General features: G+C 39.2%; 1 protein-coding gene across 3 annotated transcripts in view; it reads right to left on the bottom strand.

The window, feature by feature from the left end:
• LOC124594750 (axin) overlaps positions 1-18427 on the bottom strand; it is a 285091-nt gene that overhangs the window by 35531 nt on the left and 231133 nt on the right. For 2 of the 3 annotated variants that reach the window (XM_047133132.1, XM_047133134.1), the window contains 5 exons: positions 12954-13058; positions 12418-12559; positions 7614-7758; positions 6764-6901; positions 97-288 (listed from right to left, as the gene is read on the bottom strand). In XM_047133132.1, the coding sequence (XP_046989088.1) occupies positions 97-288; positions 6764-6901; positions 7614-7758; positions 12418-12559; positions 12954-13058 (722 nt within the window). The remainder of the gene's footprint in view (positions 1-96; positions 289-6763; positions 6902-7613; positions 7759-12417; positions 12560-12953; positions 13059-18427) is intronic. The other variant, XM_047133133.1, reaches the window with a different exon arrangement.

Here is an 18427-nt window from a genome sequence, read left to right as displayed (position 1 = left end):
AAGGCACTGGTATACTAACTCCATTAGCACCATGCCCATACAGCATTGTTGTATCCCAACCAACCTTCGAGTGGATGACAGAACATTCGTTCTTACCTTTGGCGGCCGGCCTTTGCACGTGCTTCTTCTTCTAAGCGACGACGTGCCTCTTCCAACTGAGTTGCAGTGTGAGGTAGCGAGAGGGGCGGCATACATGGATCAGCAACAAATGGCTGTGCAGGACCCGTTCGTTCCAGTGACCCAGATCTCGATTCACTGAACACCATCTGAACTGGCTTACGACTATGCCTGCAACAGAATGATTAACAGACTCAAGCACACATAGCACATAGCATTCTCTCTCTCTCTCTCTCTCTCTCTCTCTCTCTCTCTCTCTCTCTCCCCCTCCCCCTCCCCCTCCCCCCCCCCCCCCCCCTCTCTCTTTTCATTCTATCTGTAATCTCACTTTAAGGGTAAAATATTATTTAATTATAAGGAAAATCAAATCATAAAACCAAAAATTACAATAGGACAGAATTGTTGGCCATCACATACCTTCAGAAGGCAGAATTGCAAGTATTCGCATACAGACAATTCATAATAGAAAAAACTAGCTTTTAGAATTTTTATGTTCCTTCCAGGGAGACCCAAATGTACCCCTTTTTCTCCCTTAGGTTATCACACTGAAGTTCCAAATGTTAAACACAGTTTTTTTTCAACTTGTAAGTGTTTTTTTAAGCAAGTACTTGGACTTTCACCTCATAAAGGCACAGTAAAACCCAAATTAACGAACCTGTTTTTAATGAATATTCCTGTCAGTTTCACATTCCCCTAAAAACAATGCTATGACTCCCCACTTTTCATGAACCCGACGTTGAGAAAATGTCAGCTTTGAAGGAATAAACACGAAAAATTCTGCAAATTAAAAGCCAGTTTTTATTTCCAAACGAGTTTCTGGCTTCTTCCAGTTTCACAAGTCTGTGTTGTGTGACGGCAGTCAAAATGATCTATTCTTCTGATTGATGTGTTTCCAGATTAAATTCCATTGTGGGGATATCGAAATTGATTTACCTCCTGCCTATAATGTGACCCTGGTCTCATGATCTGATGTACCACTCACCGAATTGCGAAGCACGAGACTTGAAGCGTTGTCTTTGTTATTGTCGAATTTACCAGTTTTATTTTTGTGGAGTTATGGGCTGCAAACATAGGAATCTTATGATTCTGTGAGAACTGACATCATCCACACTGTCGAAGACAATCATAATATAAAACTTTCCAACACAGCGAAGAATTACAATATAGTGCCATCTTCATTGTGTGGCATTCTCAAAAACAAAGGAAGCATTGTTTAATGCCGAAGCTAGTGATTCCTCTGGATGAAAAAGTAGAACATTCATATGTCAATGTTTTAAGAGGGAAAGTGTCCCTGTAAGTGGAAACACGCTGCAAGAGAGGGCTCGGGAAATCACCCTCAAGATCAGTGTTGAAAATTTCAGTGCGTCGAATGGCTGATTAGACCATTTAAAAAAAAAAACCACACATCACAATTTCTCATTTCAGAGTGTCAGTAGAGAGAGAGAGAGAGAGAGAGAGAGAGAGAGAGAGAGAGAGAGAGAGAGAGAGGGGGGGGGGGAGAGACTGAGGACGTAGGAAGTGCCCAGAGACACTTTTAATACAGATGAAATTGATGTCTTTACAATTTGCTTTATGTGAAAACACATTCTGTTAGTGGAATAAATGCCAGTGGTGTAAAAAAGGTAACGAAAAAATGACTGCGCTATTGTGTTTAGTGATGGAAGTGAGAACTTGCTCCACACTAAAGGATGGGAAATTTAAATCTATCAAGTGTTTTAAAACATAAAAATGCTACCTGAAGTGATGAGACTCAATGTTCTACAGATTATGCATATGTATGATGCTTCCTGGGATTGTGCAACACAGTATGATAGGTTATATTGTTTTGCAAAGGCTGGTTGTGATGCATCAATTGCTGTTGAAGATGACATTGTTCCACAAGAATGGAGTAAAATCAAAGAGGTTCCTAAAATGTGACATTCTAGAAATTTTTTCTTGTGATTATGACATTATTACTTCCATACCCAAGATGAATGTGATTGAGATGTGTGAAGTGCTAATGATGGAACATTGTGAGATTATGGTGACAATGATGAAAAAGAGGAGGAGGCTGTTGCTCAAAATTTTGCAACAGCTATACAAGGAATTGCTATCATCAAGAACTACTATTCCTCTTTTAATATGGAACAACCAATTCTAAAAAAAAAAAAAAAAAAAAAAAAAAAAAAAAAAAAAAAAAAAAAAAAAAACCACACACAATTGGCATAACAACTACTGTCACTACAATACGCAGAAAGGACAAGACAAACAACTCTTACCGAGTAAAATAAATAAGTAAATAAATAAATAAATACATACATACATAACATGTTCTGCAAAACGTGTGTGTGTTTAAATCTGTAGCAGAGTATTGGTGAGTTTGTAATTACAAAGCTTTTACAACATGCAGACAAGCATGAATTATTCTGAGTCGTTCCTTCCACAACAACCCATTTAAGGAAAAAAAATATTTGTCACCAGTGATTTGTTAAAAAGGAGTTTTACTATAAGTACAGGTTAACCACTCTGCTTTCTTGTAAAATATTATTTCAGTTTGCTCCCATTAATCTGCTTGCCCACCACACCCTAGAATAGCTTTTAGTCACCTTCCCAATATCCGCAATATTCTTGTCAGACCCTATGCTCCTTCTGCACCCATCTCCCTCCCTATGGTTCCTACCCCTGTGACTGTCCCCACAGCAAGACTTGCCCTATGCACCCTCCTACCACCACCTATAACAGCCCTGTAACTGGCAAAACATATACCATCAAAGGGAGAGCCACCTGCAATATGACATGTCATATACCAGCTGTTATGTAAACACTATTTGGTCTTCTACATTGGCATCATTACCACCAAATTATCTATTAGGATGAATGGGCATAGGCAGAGGGTGTGTACTGGCATGCTCTACAACATGACATTCATGACCTCGGCACCTGTTGCACCACATGCGCCAATCTAGATTCTTCCCCCACACACCAGGATCTCAGAACTCTCGCTTACAACCTGGCCTTAATTTATGTTACTTTCTTCCGTATCACCATTTCTTCACAGTAACTACTCTTTGCTCCACCCCTTTTTGTTTCTTACACCTTTCACTGTCTTCCCCCTCCATTTCTCACAGCCACCCTGCCCACATCTGTTACGTACAATGCACTTAGCTTGTCACTCTTATTAACTCATGCATGATGTTTAAGCAGTAATCTATGTCTGCAAATTACCCTGTCTCCCACCTTTAAGCTCTCAGGTTTTCAAATCTCACCTGATGCAGTCCCCAACAATCAGTCTTTCCTTCTCATCCCCTATGATTAAGTCTCCCCTGAACCGTGCTCTGGGGTAACTTTCCCGAAGTTTACACCTTTTCCTAGACCTCTACAGTCCTTTTCCTTCACCCCTATTCCTTCCCCTTCAATCCTTCTGCCTGGAGGAGCCCATGCCTCCAAAAGCTTGCCAATTACAACCGTCTTTTATGTGTGTTCTGCTGCTGCTGCTTGGTGAGTAGATTTTTTTATCTATCCAATTAAATGATTTCTCTTTCAGGTTTACACAGTCCTTACTTTGTGTGATGCAGTACATGGTAATTGACTCTTTTGGCTGACAGTTACCTGGATCATAGTTGTTTAGTCAGTATTTTGACTTTACCGGAAAATGCATTGAACGGATTGGAAATCAGTTTCTACCCCACCTTCAATGCAACTTTGGTCAAGCAATCTCTACTGGATTCACTACACATGAGAAATGTAATAGTTCGTTTATTGAGGAGTTTAAGTTCTAAGTTTTAGTTTTATGGAGTTATGGCCTGCAAATGTAAGACGCTTACAATTCGGACGAGGCTGATTGTCATCCACAATGTTGCAGACAATCTTAACATAAAATTTTCTGACATGGTGAAGAAATACTATTGAGCCTCGTCTGCAATGTTGGCATACTCAAAAATAAGGAAGTGTTCTTAAATGCCAAAGCTAATGATTTCTCTGGATCCAAAAGAAGAACATTCACATGTCTACATTCAACAATGTGGAAAATGTTCTTCTACAGTAGTCTCTTGGAATTAGAAATGGCAGCATTTCTATAAGCGGAAACAGGCTCAAGTTAAGGCTTGTGAAGTTGCCCAGAGAACTGGCACTGGAAATCTCAGTAAATTGAACACACACACACACACACACACACACACACACACACACACACACACACAACATAATCTGTTGTTTGAAATTGTAAGTGGAGAAAGTCAGGCAGACAAAGAAAGTGTAAACTATTTAAAGAATGTTACATTGCCACGACTAATACGTGGTTTCGAGTCCGGATACATTTTCAATACTGATAAAAGTGGCATCTTTTATAATTTACTTCTTGTAAGCACTTATTCCATTAAGAGAGAAAACTTCCACAGAGGTAAAAAAAAAAAGGATAGAATGATGATGCTACTGTATGTAAATAAATAGTAAAATAGTAACTGAAGTGTAACATTGCCTCTACTAATAACTGGAAAATGTAAAACTCCCAAGTCTTTCAGAAACAAAAAAAATGCTACCTGTGCTTACAAGTACAACATTAGTGCCTGGATGATGTTGAAATGGATGCATTACATGTTTTAACCTCTCTCCATATGAGCGTACATAATGTACCCATGTACGCTGTTGAACACAATTGTTTTCGTGGTCCAAGTGTTATGGTATATTGTTGCATGATCATACTGACCTCCAAATCTTTGAAATCAGTACACTCACTGGTCAATGTTACTGTGACACTATTATCCTTCCCCATGTGTGTCTTTTCAGGGGTGCATTTGGCCCCAACTCATTTTCACGGATGACGATGTGCACCTGTACCTAACAGTGCATGTGGGGGACCTCTGGGAATGAGAGAATATTTGAAGAATTGCCTGGCCTGCCCATTCCCTCCAACTTAAATCCCACTGAGAACAAGTGGGTTATGTTGGGGAGAAGTATTGCAGCACATCAAGAAGCACCAATGACCATCCAACTGCGGCCAACTGTTGCTGGGAGAGGAATGGAACAACCAACCACAAGAATTCCTTATCTACCTTATGGCCAGTGGGGATGCACATTGCAAAGCATGCATTTCGGTATATGGCAATTCTGCCTTTTGTGATGTCTGGGAGACTGTCATGAACTGTGGTGAATCGTATAATTTTTGTCTTTGTATAAAAGTGTCATTTCTGTTTGCCACATTGCATATTTCTCTCGGTCACCCTCCAAACTACAGGGTAGCAGTTCTTTCTATGTACGGTCCAAGTCTGATTGAACCATGTTACCCGACAGCGACACGTCATGCAAAAGTTACTTTTGTCCTTAATCCTTTGACTGCGGCTGACTGCTACAGCAGTCCGAGCGCGCCATGCCCTTGGTGCGGCTGACTGCCACAGCAGTTCAGTGCTGCCATGCCCCAGGTGCTGCTGGCTGCTGCAGAAGTTTGCAGCGCTACTGGCGGACTCTCGCCACACCTTGTTGTTTGCTCTAACCACAACAGATGGTGTTTCAATGTGCAGGGCACGACTACTGAAGTCGATGTCAGTGCTTTTGGCAGACCCTCATAGCACTTGTATGAATAATTTGCTTTAGACACAACAGATGACCCTACTGTGATTTCTGTCAAACTGTAGTTTCGCACCTTTCTGCAAGACTATTCTTGGTTAAGACATCAGTCGCCAATTATTCACTTTTGTTTGCATAGTGAATTTATTTATTTTGATGGCATGTTCAATGCCTTTAGCTTAAACCAGAAATGTGAGACGAAAATGAAATATAAAAAGTTTCATATTCATGTAATTAGAGAAAGTTTTGCAACTCTTTACATTGATCACAAGAGAGCACGTGGAGCTAAACGTCAAGAGTACCCAACAAGACTAAACATGTCGTTACATTTACCAGATCAGTGGGAAAAGTACAAGACATGCATAGTCTGTGCTCGAAATGGTGTTAGGAAACAAACTAACTTGTGCTGTAAGGAATGCAATGTAACTCTCTGTGCTTATCCAGGCTTCAAAATTTATCACACACAATTTCAGTAGTAAAAAGCTGTTAAACCTTGTTTTGAGAGAACGTGTTACTATATCACTATTTTAAACATATTTATTTGCATATACATTATAATAAAAATGCACCTCACACGAAAATTAAGTGTAAATACTGTAAATAAAATACTCCCAATTCTTGCAAAGCCAGTCCAAAGACCAGAACAAAATAGAAAGCCATAAAACAGTGAGCCTGTTGGAAGCATTGTGCATGGCGAGCGCACCAGAAATATTCAGCACCCAGCACATGGCGAGCGGCGCGACAATGCAGCATACAAGGCACGACCGCAAGTGTTGCGCATAGCGGTCAAAGAGTTAAGTTTTGTATAGCAGTGAGTGAGTGTGTGTGAGTGTGTGTGTGTGTGTGTGTGTGTGTGTGTAATTTGTAGCAACATATATTGTTAATTTTGAAATTAAATAGCAATCAGATCACCTAAACATGATCGCATAACGATTCTGGGTTACTCCTGTGTCCTCGGGCAAAACTCCCATTTAAGGAAAACTTTTTAAGGAAAAAAATATTGGAGTCCCCAGAGATTCATTAAAAAGGGAGTTTATTGTGTATATGCATTTATCTGTAACTTGTTGGGTGAGATGCCCAGAAGAACTTATCCAGCTATACTCACCGACTGGCGATTGGTGATGTGGCACTTGTTGCACTTGTTCTTAAACGATGTTTTGAAGAAAGAGCCTCACGTTCACTATGCGTATGTGACACGCTGGATACTTGCTTTTCACTCTCCATCAACCATGACAGCACCCTGCTACAAACATGAACTTGTATACTACCATTAATGCTGTATATTGTTTTACAGAGTTACATGGCAATAAAGCCATACCTAGTTCATCATAAACATTTTTCAATTCTGTGATACTTTAACATTCTGGACTAATAATCTTGGAATTCTGGAACATTAACACTATTTCTCCATTCTGTTCTACACCCAATTCTTCTACAATTCTGTGTTTACAATTGTGCTCACTCTCAGTCTCTTAATTTTTGTTGTAATTTGTGCTTATAACACCTTTTAATGTAACTTTCATCTTATCAGCGCCCTAAAAAATTTAATCTCAGTTGTTGATCTATTAGTGTTTCTGACTAAATCATGTGTCTAATAATGTAGAACTGAAGCAACCGTTCCTCCTTCCAACTATTTTATACTTCCACTACTATTAAATAAATTTTCAATCGCACTCATGACAATAAAATTACACTATGACTCTATTCTTCACTTGATGAGCTCACTAAACAATTCTTCTTTAGTGAGAAATTTCTCAAATTTAACACTAGACAAGTGCTGAGGTGGTGGTCCTTTTTTATACTATCTTAAGAACACAAAAAATACCACAGATAAAATGAGAAGCTCATAAGTTATTCACACAGACCTAAAACAAGATTGTCAAGGGATGCAGTAAATAACAAATACAGATTTGTGTGTAACCAGATAAATAACTAAATGTCATATTAGAACTTACCTGTCTTTGCACTGAGTACTAGGAACAGCAATTGGTATTGTATCTGACACAACGCTTACTCCACTATCTGTCAGATCTGTAAGGGTCTTCTTACTACTAGACCTGCGACAGGGATCTCTACTCTGACGGAACCTGGCATCGTGTCCTGTTGAATACACACAACATACAAATCAAAATGTTCCTCACCAAAACCATTTCACTCTCCCACATAACAGCTATTACACTATGGTACAAATGATCATTTGAAGGTTGCTTGGTACGCAAACTTCTGAAAAGGAACTGGCATGTCGAAGGATAACATCAAATACAATGACACAATCATAAAACTTTGAGAGTTGCAGCTGATGTTAAGATAAAGCTTAGTGAAAGCTGTTTAAGTACCATCAACTAGTAGAAGTCAGACCACACTTATTCCAAGACGCTGCAAATTTGTGAGAGACAGGATGTGAACAAATTCTGACAAAAACATTAAACAAAAAATTTTGTAATACATCCACTTTCTTTCCCAAAAATAGCAAAGATATTATTATTATTACAGCTGGTTATTAGCAAGACAGACTCATTTACAATTTATACATTTGTTGTCATAGACAGATAGAAATGGAAAATATTACACCATAAAAACCTTGAACAAAAGCTACCAAATTGATACTTCCATAATTCCATGCTTGTGAAATATTTTACTGGAAATTCATAGTTGGACATCACAATACAGCATGCTCAGAGAACATGCATGTGCAGCTTTTATCACTGAGTCACTGATTTGATGGATATGGGACCATTATATCAGCAGATCACACAGACATTTGGCTATAATGCAATGACTTCAGAATGTGCGGTGATGAGATATATATTCAGGATAACAGTGTGGCAAGAGGACTACGTCACAAGAAGATCACACTGCGACAAGTCATTTACTATTGTCACCACTCCAAAGACAAGAGATACTTGCATGGTGCAGAGCCAGATTCAGCTGGGACATTTAGTGACATTCTTTAGTGTTTTGCAATGAGTCTGACTTCTATTTGTGACAGTCAAATCAGCATGTACCTGTCCATAGGCAATTTAGTGAAAAGTGACAGGAAACTGCAATTCTTAAGACCCAGATCTCTCCAACTTTCGGAATCATGATCTGGGGAGCTATCAGATATGGCAAAAGAACTGATTTTGAAATTGCTGAAGAGAGGCTGAATGTTTATCAGTATGTGGCAACAATACACACTATTATCATCATGCCCAAGGTACCGAAGTGCATATTCCAGCTGGATAATGCAATGCCTACACTGTACTTCAACTATATATGTCTTGAGGAATGCATGGATCCTTTACGTGAGCACGCACGCACTGGTCATTGTCTCCTGCTTTTCACTTCCACAGTTTACTATCTGTCCAGTTTTATTTCTGAAGGGCCATTGAATTCATGCAACTGAGTAGCGTCATTCTCCTATAATTTCCCATATTGTCATATCTGACAACTTCTTCCTCAAAAATCCATCTCAAGGAACATCAATTTATTTTTCTCCTTCCTGGTTAGCTCTCATATTTCAGCATCGCATCTGGTGATACTCTCTACAACTGAACTTTGCAGGAAGGCCTTCATTCTCTCTGTAATTTTGTCACACTATTTCAAGGAACTGAGCTGGCCAATTAATATTTTTCCTTGCCCTGTTTTGTGATGTCTTGTGTGGTTCTTCCCATTTGTCATAAAAGTGACATGCAAGTATTTAAATGAACAGACATTTTTAATTTTGCAGAATCCTACATCCATACAGTCTCTATCTTCTTCCCCCACTACCATGCATTCTGTCTTTTGTGCTTTTCCTGTCAGGCTCCATTCTGAGTATTCTTTGTGTAGTTTCCTGTACATGTAACTGGAACTGTCTTTGTATCCCACTATCACGACCTGGTCATCAGTGAATATGTTTGAGAATTTTCAGTTCATTTAAATTATTTACAAAGGAGGAATTCAGGTCGCCTTTCCTTGGCTTTGCAAGAATTCTCAGAATTGTTGCTAAGCCTTCCTACTTCTGGCATGATGCAGAGCATTGACTTTTCTCAGAGGAATATTCCATGACCAGTAATGACAAACACATCTACAGCATACATGAAAGAATACGACAAAGTTCTGTAACTTAATTGTGTAGGCACATTTAATCGCAACGTGATAAGACCTTCATAAATAGCAGAATTTAACTGTTGCTCATTAGTCAACAACACAAGCTGTTCCCCAGCATTTAGCCTTAGCCATTTAAGTGGTAAGGTTTCCTCTTTAATTTTGAACATACTTTTTCAGAACAAATATTTTCACTTCAATGGAAGTCACCATTCCAAGTATATTCAGTTGTTACAGCACATGCCACTACTGTTGATTTTGTATCTTGTAAACATTTATGTGGGTTCTAATAATCTTGGAGACAAAATACGTTACACACTGTTGCATGACTTTTCTAGCAGTGAACTAGATGTATACTATTTCACATGGACCCGCTAGAACCTTCTTTTGAATGATTGGATGGGTCAGCTATATGCTATGGACAATTAATAAAGAGCTACCAAACAAGTGTGATGTCAAAGTAAGCAGTAGTAGCACAAGTGAGTAAGAAGAACAAATCAGAATGACTGATTTTCGATACTGGACCATGCAAAGTTATCACAGCATGGAACTAGAATCGTCTTAACTTTACAGGTGTACTGGACTGAATAGCTTCATCCACACTATTGGCTTGGCACTGGCTTGGCCAATACCTTGTCTGTGACAACTGTACAATCTGTTCCTACATCTATACTTTGCGAATCACTGAAATGCGTACTAGAGGTTCCCCTTTATTGAACCATATCATAAGGTTTCTCCCTGTTTCACTCACTGATGTTGCATTGTAAGAATGACTGCTTGTACTCTTTTGCAGAAGTGTCTTATTTGCCTTCCTTTAAATGCACGTTCTCTATGGCTTAGACAAACATGGTCTGAACAATATTTATAATTTCTGTTCTGAAAGACAGTTCTTGACATTTTCTAAGCATTTTCTCTTGAGATGTATGGTATCTTTCTTCAAGTGCCTGCAAATTAAGATTAATCTAAATTTGTTACATTACCTCAATAGCCAAAGAAGCATGTGTCGATTCATACCACCCTCTCTGTACTGGCTCGGTGTCTCCTGTTAGTCTGACATGATGTGAGAACACTATTACAGATGAGCAATATGTAAGTTCTGAGTGCAAACTCTGGTGACAAACTGCACTTTCCCAGTATTCTATAAATGAATTGTAAACTGCCGTTTGCATTAGTTACAACTGAGGCTATATGGTTGACCAGTTTCATATTTCTGTACATCCTTATTCTCAAATGTTTTCATGACTTACTCATGTTGTTATGTTTCATGAAGTGAACAACTTCGCATTTCTTTACATTAAGAGAAAGTTGCCAGTCTTATTCCAGGCTGTCACTTTGTTGAAATCTAACTGGATATTACAACAATTTTTATCAGATAGAATTTCCTCATATGTTACAGTATCACCTGTGAAAAATCTGAGAATTTAATTAATATTAGCAGCTAAGTCACCCACGCAACAGTCCTATTACACTACCCTGGAACCTATCCATGTAGACTTTACTGCACACTTTTCAAACCTTTTGTACCTTGGTGCACAATGCTAGTACAAATGCTATAGTGACCACTGATCCCAGTCTCTATCTCAACATGTTCACAGAGATTGTGTCTGGTTTTTGTCAAAAATTCCAGCTAATCTCCACATGAGTAGGGTGCGGAACCATCTGTTCTAGATAATTTTCAGAGAAAATAGTTAGAAATGTTTTGTAATTTTCCCAAACAACTATGGGACGATTATAACACGATTTGAATACATGCACACAAAGGAACAAAAGTTTTCATTAAAGTTATCAGTTACTTCTCATGCCGAGCCTGATGACTGACAAAAAGATACTATAACTCCAATCCAGGTCCAATTGTTATTTGTGTCCAAATCATTCTGTATGAAGTCTTGCTTTCTACCTCAGTTGACATAACATTCTTATCTACTGGTATAGATAATCTCCTTTCAACCCGCAAAGCCTTTCTTTTGCATAATCACCCAAATATGCCAGATTGTAATGAGCACATGCACACCACTACTGGTGTGCTGGGTGGCATAATGCAGTGTTTTTGGAACAGTTTCACAACTAAGTAATTGCCACATACGTGTCACATGCTAACAAAGTTATTAGACAGTATGCATTCTGTTGTACCACAGCAGAGAAACATCGAGAGCAGTGGTCTGAGATACCACAGGAAATAATTTGCAATCCCATATCCTACATATCGAGGGCACACTGAACAGAAATCACAACAAAACAAAAGTTTGAGGTATTGCTACTTTTAATGTAACTTCTCATTTCAGTAAGATCATGAGTCTTTGGTAAGGACTGTGCATGCTTTCTTCAAGGAATGTTGTTTCTCTACCCTACATGTTCACCTAACACACAGCCCATAAACCTTTCTAGGAAGTGGCTGGTGGGTAACTTAGTCACAATCCTGAACCAACCATGGGTGATTATTTTGTGGACTTACTTACAAACTGAATGATGAAAGCTTCACAGCAGACATCTCAAATTCAGAGGTCACCAAAAAAGCTCTATTCCAAATAACTGGGTTGTTCATGATATTCCTAATCTGTAGTATAAGTTCATTTCACACAAATCTCCCCCGGCCACCTTTACACACACACACACACACACACACACACACACACACACACACACACACATTTGCTATTTGTACGAATACACTTAATGAATTTATTCACTCACCACTAACAGTGAAAACCTCCTGCTTTTGTGCTTCCTGGTAATCCGGCATTGATTTGCTCTTAGGCATATGATGTTTGTACTCTGAACCTTCCTGGAAGTCATGAACGTTGCCAGAGTCAGATGAAAATGTGGAAAACACATCCTGAAAAATAAAGTAACAAGTGACATTATTCATTCTCTCTGAGTTACCACCAAAATTAATTATAGCTATTATAGCTTCAGACTCACTGTTAACATTATGCTGAAAATTGAATCTTTGTGAATGTACAGTTTTGATTTATCTTTCTTTGATTTTAAAATAATCTATCAGCAATGATGCACAGTCAAATAACAATACAAACAATAAATACTGAGCAAAGATTGCAATATGGCATGCACTGAAGACCTGCATAATAAATCATAAGAGTTCAACATTAAGTTGTAAATTGATAAAACCTTGTTAATTACTCCATTGATTCAATGAGCAATTCAATTTACTGATCTTTTAACTATTTATTATTATGTTTTAAGTTATTTATACATCTAAAATGTTGTACCTTCTCTTTGCGTGGGTGCCGCTGACTATATGAAGCCCGTGTATGACTCTGGTAAGGGTGGGGTATTCCATGAACATACCCAGGAACAGATGCTCCAAGTGCACCCTGAAAAAAATGTAGCATGCTTTTGAAAACACAGGAAATCAAGATACTAGAGCCTGCATTATCAATAAATACAGTTGCCTATTTAACACCTTCCTTTTAAACCTTTGTGGAGAAGAATCATACGGGGTGGTGGTATAAGATAGAGCACACAGAGTTTAACTTTTTGATGCTACAGATGTGCTCTCTGCATTCTGTGCTGAGCGTTGCCTTGTTATGGCTGCACTGCTCACCAAATACTGCGACCTGTGCTGAGAGACAGTGTTGCCACCGCTACAAAAACTGATTTTAAGAAAACTATTAGGTGAAAAAAAAAAAAAGATTTTTGCGAATCTTTAAGTCTGATATCTTTGCTTGATAAAGAACTGAATTTCTTTTCGCTGTTCATCGCAGTTACCATGGTGCAAACAAATTAAGTAAAATAGTTAAAAATGTATTGTGCAAACTTTACGTATGGTTTATTTTAGCTCATACACTGCAGTGTATGAAATTTAGATAAAATATTGAAATTTTATTTAAAACTGAGGGCGGAACAGTGTCTGATTTCATCCACGAGTTACTGTTCCATCCCTGTGCATCGCGAATCATGTGGTCATAACAATCATCATATTTCATAAGCAGTTCAAGATATCCAAATGTGTTGTTTTACAGTTTGTAGCAAATGGCACATATGTTGTATGATAAACACTCAAAACTTTTTTATTCACCAAGATACAGAAATGGCTCATCTGCAGGAGTAACCATGTATTTTTCAACCTACTTCATCTGTCTGATTATGAGCCACCTGGACTCCTTACAGCGTCCAGCCATGTGCCCAAAACGATTACATGCATAGCTATTTACTGCTACCAATCCAGCAAAAGCAGGACTGTGTACCTGAGGAGTGACGGAGCATGACGAGTTAACTTGCTCACAGCAGTTAAAGGGTTGACAGCATTGTGGATTATTGTTAACACTCAAAATAAAGCTTTATTCAATATTGTGGAAATATAACATTGTTCCAGTTTCACAATCCTGTCTAAATTCAATTATTGTTACAAAAAATGTTTACTCTAAAGAATAATTCTGCACATTACGAGACAATATATACATGAATGTTTTGTATTGTGATGACTGATAAGTATGAATATCGACAAATTTAGAAAGGGTTTGAAAATAAATAATGTCATTTTTAGAATGCATTGACTTATGACATTTAGACACAACAGAAATGCTAAGAGAAAAATATATTTTATTGCATGAATATCTTTTTTCCCCTGACCTAATTCCCCAAAGTAACTGCCACTGCCCTTCCTTTTCCAGTTTTCTCGTAAGCTTCTTTTTGTACTCTCACTGTCGCCTTAATGAAGGGTCGACGAAGAGACACGTGCCTGCCTTGCTAAACCATGTATCAAGATCAAAAAAGTTCTTTGTAATTGTTAACAGTGTATGCCCTGGGTCCCACGGCCTGTCACCACCATTCACTTATCCCCCAGTGTGACAAGCATGCTATAGAGTGGTGTCAGTAGAGTAGACGTCGCAGCAATCAACAGTGGAGGGGTGCCACCGCCACAGCACATTTTCCAAGCCACAGTCCGCATTATCATTGTTAGGGAGAGTGAGACTACTTTTGCTCTTGTATGGTGATTGTTATGGGATCAAAGTTAAGGAGACTTAATTATAAGACCAGAGGACATGTCTTATCACAGTTTAAGGGGAATTCTAGAGATGAGTGTGTGGTGCCTGTGTCTTGTACTCAGTGTAATTTTCTTGGGCACAGTGCCCCTTCTGCTGCATTGGTAGCAGTAAATAACTACACATGTAATCGTTTTGGGCATGCAGCTGGACGCTGTAAGGAGTCCAGGTGGCTCTATCAGACAGATGAAGTAGGCTGATAAGAGTACTCTATGACTATCGGTTCTCTCTCTCTGTGTGTGTGTGTGTGTGTGTGTGTGTGTGTGTGTGTGTGTGTGTGTGTGGAGCCTGCCACTTCAGAGCTGCACTTGCAACCTACATCCTCAGTTATCTGTTGGATGTATTCCTACCCCTGTCTTCCTCTGTAGTTTTTACCCTTTACAGCTCCTTCTAGTCAGTGATTCCCATATATTCCTTTCCTTGCCAATTCTGCCGAGAACTTCCTCATTTCTTACCTTATTATTCTACCCAATTATCATCATTCTTCTGTAGCACAACACATCAAATGCTTTGATTATCTTCTGTTCCAGTTTTCCCGCAGTCCATGTTTCACTACCATAAAATGCTGTGCTCCAAACGTATTTTATCAGAAATTTCTTCCCCAAATTAAGGCTTATGTTAGATATAGTAGATTTCTCTTGTCCAGGAATACCCTTTTTGCCAGGGCTAATCTGCTTTTTATGTCATCTATCCTCTGTCCATCGTGTGTATTTTGCTGTATGGGTAGTAGAATTCCTTAACTTCATCTGATTCACGATTCCAATTCTGATTAAGTTTCTCGCTGTTCTCATTTCTATCACTTCTCATTACTTTCGTCTTTCTTCGAGTTGCTCTCAATCCGTATTCTTCACCTCCACTGAGGAGAGCAAAGTCATCATTAAATCTTATCACTGATATCCTTTTACCCTGACTTTTAATCACACTCTTGAACCTTTCTTTTATTTCCATCATTGCTTCTTCAATGTAGAGATTGCAAGTAGGGTGCAAAAGACCACCCAAGCACTTCCTACTGTATTAGTTTTTTTTATTCGTCTTTGTTTTTCTGAGTTGTGAAAATGAGTAAGTTCGAGGCAAAGTCAGAGCCACAAGGTGTTGCCACTGATGAGGCTTTGCAACTGTTAGTGGATTTGGTAACTCAGATGAGGTCTCAGGTATTAGGAGTGGATCTGATTATTGCTAACCTTGTTTCGCCCTTTACTGATAGGGCATCTGTGGTCGGGCAGCGTTTCTAGGTTTCAAATTATCAGCTAACTTAGAGAATTGGTCAGATAAGCAGTTACTACAGATTGCAAGACAGGAGAAGCAAAGTTGTTTGTGAGGTGCACAGATGTGTTGCATAATGCTGAGACTTTTGATCAACTGAGACAGGAGTTGGAACATTGGTACAGAAACCAAAATAGTGTGTAATTTTTTTGGGAGCAGTTGGGTACTGTATCCAGTAGGTATAATGTGCCAATGGAGGACTCCGTAGACAGGATTAGGAAGATGAATGTTCGCACCTTTCAGTTAGCACAGAATGGAGAGGTGAATAAAGTGGTGCTGCAGGAAGCTGAGCAGCAAGCAACAGGTGCTTTCCTGAGGGGTTTGGCACTAGAGATGTCTGTGAGAATATTTAGGGGGAGGGGGGAGACCTAAATACCTCCATGACGCTGTAAGGTTAGCACTGGACTAAGAGGAAACTGATATATCGACAGAGGTGAGGGAGCAAAGACACGTACTTCCATCGACTACAAAGTGTTTCGATTTTGGATGAAAAGGACATATGAAGAGAGAGAGTGCTACCAGCCATGAAGGAGAGCTGGAGTTAATACAAGTGACCAACAATTTCTATATGAATGATAGTAGGGGAGGTGCAGGTCACTGACAAGGATATAGGGGTGGTAACAGATGTGGTCCATGAAACTTAGGAATGGTCCATTAAACTTAGGAGGAAACTCCAGGGCCACCAAAAGGAATTTACAGTAAAAGTAAATGCAATGAGAACAAATGCAGAGGCAGAAAGTGCCATAAAGGGTGTTGACAGATGGTAGGAAATATAAAGTTCTGCTGGACATAGGGGCACATGTGTCAGTGGCCTCAAGAGTGTCAGTGGGAAGGAGGCAATGGAACTCACCATGCCATAATTTACATGGAGTAGGGGACACTGATATATGACCATTGCTGTCAGTAGGGATAAGTTTTTCGTGCAAGGCAACGAAGTTTAAGCAATGTGCAGACGTGGAGTCTCATATGAGTGAGGGCTACAGCACGATTCTAGGGTTGGATTTTCTCCATCAACATTGTGCCATAAGTGACCTCAACATAAAAGACATTCTGACTAGGGGAACGAGTTGTCAATATTGATCTGATGTGAGGAATGTCTAATGACAACACAATCCACTCAAACTGCAAGCAATGACATTAAGGCTTGATTCGCTTGACTGTGTGAGAGAAGGCACCGGGAAGCCACTAGGGGTGAATTTAGAGCCTGAATTACCAGTTGTTATATTATGTGTAATAGAACGACTACAGGGGAGTGAAATATTGGATGCGGTATGTTGTTTGGTGAAATATAGTGTTGTACATGTACAAGCGAGGGACAAAGGAAAGGTAGCACCTGTCAATGTGAATAATTTTAGCACCAAAAAAGCGAACATCATTGGCTAGAATGGTGATTCCGGATAATGAAGACTGCCATTCAGGTGGTATTGGCAATGATGAGGCACAGGATGCTGTAGAACTGTATTTCACGAGCAATCTAAGACTTGAAGGGAAACATATAGGACACAGAACACAGATGGAGGACCTGCTACACTTTTTAAGATTTGTTTTTTCTGTGATGGTCACTGTACGCTACGCCAGTAACACAACACAGGATTCTGACAGGAAACGAAGCACCGGTTATCAGACCCCATACAGAGCCTCACAATTGCTGCCAACAGTTTTGGAGGAATTTATAAGTCAACAGATGGCTGAGGAGTTATAGAAACGTTTACTAGCATCTGGGATTATTATTATTCTCTCTCTCTCTCTCTCTCTCTCTCTCTTTTTTTTTTTTTTTTTTTTTGGGGGGGGGGGCAAAGGGCAAGAACTGTGATCGTGCTGAAGAAACCTATGTATTGCTCCCATAAATATCAGTTTTGCTGCAATTATCACCATCTGAATAGTAGGACTACAACAAAAGCCCAATCAATCCCAAATATCACAGAGACAACATAATATACACCAAGCCAATATTTCTCATCACTGGAATTAAGGAGCACATCACATCAGTTATAAGTCACTCTGGAAGACAGACTGAAAATGGTGTTTTCAGCACCTTGGGGACACTATCAATACATAAGGATGCACTTTGGGTTGAAGAATGGCAACATTCGAATCGTTGCTGGATAGAGTACTGAAGGAACATACCATGCCAATGTCTTGTAGATCTTGATGATACAATCATTTTTTCAAGTGATGAGCAGAGATAATGTCTGAGGGAAGTGTTCAAACGATTATGACACTCAGCACATAAAAATGTCACTTTGCACTGGAAGAGGTTAACTTTGTGGTCCATATCACTAGTAACGGCAGTGTGAGGGTTGATCTGAGGTTAATACACAAGGTGCAAGACCTTCTGGTTCCACAAAAAACCAAGGAATTGCAATCTTTTTTCGGTCTCGCAAATTATTATAGAAAGTTCAAGAAGGGGTTTGCAGATAGTGCCAGGGCCCTTA

Source organism: Schistocerca americana, chromosome 2 (genome assembly GCF_021461395.2).
Source record: "Schistocerca americana isolate TAMUIC-IGC-003095 chromosome 2, iqSchAmer2.1, whole genome shotgun sequence".
Taxonomy (NCBI): Eukaryota; Metazoa; Arthropoda; class Insecta; order Orthoptera; family Acrididae; genus Schistocerca; species Schistocerca americana.
This window is presented reverse-complemented; position numbering and strand designations above follow the sequence as displayed.